Source organism: Triticum dicoccoides, chromosome 7A (assembly GCF_002162155.2).
Source record: "Triticum dicoccoides isolate Atlit2015 ecotype Zavitan chromosome 7A, WEW_v2.0, whole genome shotgun sequence".
Classification (NCBI taxonomy): domain Eukaryota; kingdom Viridiplantae; phylum Streptophyta; class Magnoliopsida; order Poales; family Poaceae; genus Triticum; species Triticum dicoccoides.
This window is the reverse complement of record NC_041392.1, coordinates 711,477,735-711,483,119: the sequence shown is the minus strand read 5'-3', so window position 1 is coordinate 711,483,119 and position 5,385 is coordinate 711,477,735. Positions and strand designations below refer to the sequence as shown.

The 5,385-nt window shown below is 50.4% G+C and overlaps 1 protein-coding gene across 1 annotated transcript; it reads right to left on the bottom strand.

Moving 5' to 3' along the window:
• Window positions 1–816: 816 nt before the first annotated feature.
• LOC119328339 lies at window positions 817–3,930 on the bottom strand. The gene is made up of 7 exons (XM_037601333.1): window positions 3,611–3,930; window positions 3,317–3,510; window positions 2,943–3,221; window positions 2,794–2,852; window positions 2,473–2,509; window positions 2,262–2,333; window positions 817–1,965 (listed from the first exon to the last, which is right to left on the bottom strand). The coding sequence occupies exons 1-7, from the start codon at window positions 3,788–3,790 to the stop codon at window positions 1,167–1,169; spliced, it is 1,620 nt and encodes a 539-aa protein (XP_037457230.1). The 5' UTR covers window positions 3,791–3,930; the 3' UTR covers window positions 817–1,166.
• Between the last annotated feature and the right edge of the window lie 1,455 nt (window positions 3,931–5,385).

Here is a 5,385-nt window from a genome sequence, read left to right as displayed (position 1 = left end):
CCCCACCCACACGCACACACACTCCCATGTCAGATTTCAAAATCACATTCTTGATACCGAGGGGATTATTTAAAAAAAGTCATTTTGGCGGACGGGCGCATTGTTGGAGCGCTATATTTTGAATAGTGTCAAAATGATATTTTGAAGTTTCAAAATATTCCAGAAATAATTCCACATGTGCAAATCTTGATGATGAAATAAATAACCATGTGAGTTACAAACAAATGACAAAATCGTGATTTTTGAAAGATGAACAGTGCATGTGTTATTCACTATTTAGATATAGTCATTTTTTGCATAGCTTACATGCTTACTTATTTCATCACTAAACTTTACACATGTGTGAACTAACACATAGTTTGACTCACGCAGCCGCCGCCTCCTCCTAAAAAGATACTAGGGTTCGTTCCTTTCACTGGCTCCGCCGCAAGTCCGCCTCATCTCCGGTGGCCCTAGGGCCATGGGGGCATGGTGGGTCCTGGCAAGGGCCGGTGGGAGGGTTTGGTTGTTAGTCGTTCCTTTGAGATTTCTTAGGAGGCGAAACGGCGGCGGCTCCCTGAAGATGGAATAAAGGTCTCCCCGCCTAGCCCCGTTCCGGTGGTGCGTCTAGCATTATTGGTGTTCGTTGTACTGTCATGATTGGAAATGAATAGGTTGAAAGTTTTCTCGTAAAAAAAAATTACGCATGTGTAATATCCATCCATATGATCATGTAGAATTATTTTTGGGATTTTTCAATATTTTAAATGTGGTTCTTAAATAAACCATTTAAAATAAAGTCCTCCAATGCTCTCATGTTCCAAAAACCCACTCTCGTCACTTCGAGCCATACAAGAACTCTCTTTATTTTGAAGGTAGAACTCGCTTGGTGGTACTAGTACACCTAATTATATATATATACACAAATCCAAACGTATAAATCTACGCCCGGTTTGGTGAGGTTCACATAAATTGTTTTTGCTCTCGATGGAGTCTGATTACTCCTCGAAATTGTGGTTTCGCTGTCGCAGAGACCCGAGCTGTGTTGTGTCTGAACTGAACTGGAATTGGGCCGCTGACTGCAGTGAAACTCCCGTACGTGTTCCAGAGCAGCCAGCGTCCAGCTCTGCGCTTGCTTTTAACTACGTGGCCGCCGCCTATCTGTCACGATGCACCGCCGGATCGGATCACCAGCCGCCTTTGCCGATGAGCCCGCCGCTCTCGGCGCGCCGGTACGGCCGCCGGGGGCTCTTGAGCAGCGACTTGTCCTCGATGGGGAGCCGGTAGGGCGACACCCGGAACCGCACGGCCTCGCGCCGCCGCCGCCGCTCCCTGGTGTGCACCACCCACGCCACCACGGCGGCCGCCACCGCCACCGCCACGGCCGCCAGCGCCCGGTACACCCTGCCGCTGTGCCGCCGCAGCCCGGGGCAGCCGTCGGCCACCACGGCCTCGAACGTCTGCCGCACGAACGTGCAGTCCGCCAGCTCCGCCAGCGCCGGCCCGTAGTCCACCAGCCCCGCGCTGGCGTTCGCCACGGCCAGCGCCTGCGCGTACATCGACGGCGTGAGCCGCCCGGGCGTCGCGCACGTCTCCTGTGATTGTCCCGGCGCGCCGGACACCTGGCACACGTGGCCCCGCCACGCCTGCGGCGCGAAGGCGGCCGGCACCTCGCCGGCGGCGCAGGGGCGGTCGGAGAGGTCGGCGCGGTAGGGGCTGCAGAGGAGCGGCACCGGCGGGCCCGACTGGTTGTAGTTGAGGGGCGGGCCGGCGCCCGGCGGGAAGGCGTTGGCGTTGGAGACGTTGGCGAGCACGTCGTTGAGGGTGGCCACCAGCTGGTGGTTCACCTCCTTGCTCCGGCGCAGCGCCTCCGAGGTCGCCGCCGCGTCGGCGCACGGGAGGATGTCGTCCAGCGCGGTGCTGTTGCTGCTGTCCGGCGGGCGGAGCACCCATTCCTCCATGGCCACGCAGGTGTCGCCCACCGCGCTGAAACGCACACGAGCAGAGGCTCCTCTGTCAGTCACTCAGTTGAGCAGAGCAGAGCTCCGGATTGCAGAATTCAGACAAAAAAATGCATAGCACATAATTGACAAATTTGACTTTTGACGCATTGGATTTAATATAAATATATGTTAGTAGGAGTATAAATAACAAGTTACTTCCCGTAAAGAAACATAATAATGATTTAAACACTTTTATATTTCTTTACGGAGGGAGTAAGTACGAAGTTCTCTGATCAAACAAGAAATCAGATGATAGAAATACAATAAAGCTTGGCTTACTTGTGCAGGAGAAGGAAAACGCCACCGAGTATAAACGTTGCGGTAACGAGGATCCATCCCAGAAACACTAGGCTGCAAATTCACAGCAATTATATTTTCTACTGTATTAGCTTGCAAATACTATGTGTGTATTGTAAAGGCTATAGTGGAAATCAAGGAATGCATATGTGTAATTAAAATCTGGAGTGAAGAGGATGTCGTGCAAACTTACAAGCGAACGACTGAGCTCAGGCCAGCCAACGAGAACACTGCAACAAGTTGACGACGAAAAAAATGTTATTCCAGTAATTATCCATACATTTTTATTACAGAAATTACAAAATTGGTTCTGTTTTTTGTTCTTATGGGAATTGCTAAACTTTTAGTTGACTGAGTCACCTAGGATTGCAAAGTCAAGAAGTTGATAGTTTTCTATATTCACCAGAAAGTTAAGCAGGCATGATTTAACCAAAAACTTAAGCAACTTTTAGAAAAATATACAATTTCTGACATCATAAACCGTATATGTCTTTGTCCTAGATAAAAATCTCACCGAGGCCCAGGAACGCGAGCACCAGCATCACGGCCGCGACGCCGATCAGGATCTTCCTTCTGCAATCACACACACCAAAAACATCATCATCATCAGTTAATCAGTCCATGGCTTGATCGATCGATCATCCATGTATACACGAAACGTACGTGGTGTCGAGCACGGTCCGGATCTTGCGGGCGTTGCTGGCGGTGCGCGCGGCGAGCTCGTCGGCCGCGGCGCCCACCCTGCTCGCCACCTGGTCGACCTTGGCCCCGAGGTCGCGCGGCATGGCGGCGCCGCCGGAGGCCTTGGCCATCTCGATGAACCCGGCGAACCCCCGGAGGCTCGCCGCCGCGCCGTCCGACTGGCGCACCACGTAGCGCAGCGTCCCCGACGTGCTGCCGTCCAGCTTGGCCTGCCCGTCGTACAGCACCGCGCACCCGACGCTGCGTTTACATACACAAGCTCTGATCAGCTTAGTTCATAGATAGACTTAGCTTCCATATGGTAAAGAGAATATGGAGATTTTGAGGTTGCTTACATGGCGGTGGCGGTGAAGGCGAGGAGGAGGAGGAGGGAGGCGGCGAAGGTCTTGCGCGAGTAGGAGTAGTCGTCGTCCCTGGTGGGGCTGCCGCGGCAGCACCGGCAGCAGCAGGCCACCAGCGCCGCGAGCGCAAAGCCGACGAACCAGACGGCCCCGGCCGCGAACACCGGCGACGCGCTGAAGGCCACCGACTGCAAGCAGCATGCATCGACGGCGGCACACGTGAGCACAAACGAGCACAACCAGCGCAAGCAAAGACGTGGTTAGGGGAACCGAAACGGATGGACTTACGGCGATGTAGTGCCGGTCGCTGATGTTCCAGCCGCGGTGGTAGGGCCGGAGCCCGTCGAGGGGGTCCTTCCGGCGCGTCCGCTCGGCGGCCAGCCGCTCCGCCGCCGAGCCGGCGCACAAGGAGGAGGCGAGGAGGGCGGCGAGGAGCAGGAGGAGCGCGCGCCGGCGAGACGACCCCATGGCTGGCCGACCGGACGATGGTCAAGACAAGATCGAGCACTATTTCACTGGCTTGGGACCGAGATCATCGATCCTATATATCTTCTGCATACATAAACGGCAGTGAGAAAGAAAGATATGTCGTCGGACCAAAGTGATCGGAGAAGTGGTCGTGGTGTGGTGGTTCAATTAGATTAGCTTGTACTAACCCCAGACCATAACACTGGTGATTTGGACGCGTGCATGCATGGCAGCCCGAGCCGGGTCGATCGGTACGTCATGCTCCGAAGCAAAATGTATGTGGACCGTTTCGCTTGTTCGTCGCTGCCAAACGCAACACGCTTTCGGCTCTCCTTTGTGTGCTTCCTCCGGTCTAAAGTACGCTCCAACGCATTGTTTATTATATTATACTTTCTCCGTTTCAAAATAAGCGTCTCAACTTTGTACTAAGCTTAGTACAAAGTTATACTAAAGGTAAGACGGTTATTTTGAGACCAAGGGAAAACTAAGAAACACTAAGTTGTTTTATATTATTATTATGCTCAAAAGGAAAACATTGGTGATGTTTCAGACATGACCTAGTCTGAAAAAGACCTGAAAGTACTTTTGTTATCGATAAATTTCATGACACCATTATTCAGTTTACAAATATATTTATTTCCATGCATACTATTAGTCCAAATTTTGGAAGTATCTTCGGAAATTTTGAGTAAGTGGTGTAATTACAACTGGGGATGGTCATAAACAATAATCCTAAATACTTGTAAGTGCAGCTGCACTATTTGGTTGCAGTGAGGGCACGCGTCTAAGCCGTCCGATCCCAGTTTTCTTAATGCGGTTGCATTGCTACTAATCCCCTGCGTTTCAAAAGATGATACCTGACAAAAAAGAAAAGGTACCTGGCCGGTTGGTCCCCTCACGTCTTCACGTTCCCCTCTGCCCCACTATTCAATAAGATCCCATGTGCATGCATTGATTTGGAGCTTCAAAATTTTCTAAAATCCGTAACTTTTGACTCGAGTGTTGAATTTCAATTCTGTTTTCACCATTGTGTTTGTCCCGATGAGTTCTTCAAAACTAGATCCCATATCGATATGTTTCGACAAACTATTTTTTGAAAGCAACTTTGGATGCTGCTCAGGCAACTTTAGTGCTATAAAAAAGCAACTTATTACTAGTATGCGTAGTATGATCGCATATCAATGAAAATCCCTTTGAAGTTGACTACCATGACTACCAAGTTAAATACCTTCACCCTTTAAATTTCCTACCATAACTAGCATGTAGTCTATCATAACTAGCTTCGTCGCTAAGGTGGTGTTTGGTTCTCTAGTCCTACGACTTTTTCTAGTCCCTAGGACTTTTTGAAAAAGACTCTCGAGGAGGTGCTTCTAAGGATTTTTAGCAAAAAGTCTCACCCTGTTTGGTTTGCTAGGGACTTTTTCTAGTCCCAACACAAAAAGTCTCTGGAACCAAACACCCCCTAAGTTCGTAGTATTGTAGGCAACTTAGTTTTCAAGGTAGGCTAATAGTACCCTAAGGTGGCTACCATGACTAGCTAGTAGCTTAACTTCATCCTTGGTTGCATACAACTTAGTTTCATATATAGTCGACTT

What these genes read in the sequence shown, in the direction of transcription:
- LOC119328339 (XM_037601333.1), bottom strand. Translation starts at nt 3,790, where the DNA reads ATGGGGTCGTCTCGCCGGCGCGCGCTCCTCCTGCTCCTCGCCGCCCTC. An exon ending in GCCTTCACCGCCACCGCCAT is followed by an intron (nt 3,222 to 3,316) that starts GTAAGCAACCTC and finishes ATGTAAACGCAG; the next exon opens with CGTCGGGTGCGCGGTGCTGT. An exon ending in CGGACCGTGCTCGACACCAC is followed by an intron (nt 2,853 to 2,942) that starts GTACGTTTCGTG and finishes GTGTGATTGCAG; the next exon opens with AAGGAAGATCCTGATCGGCG.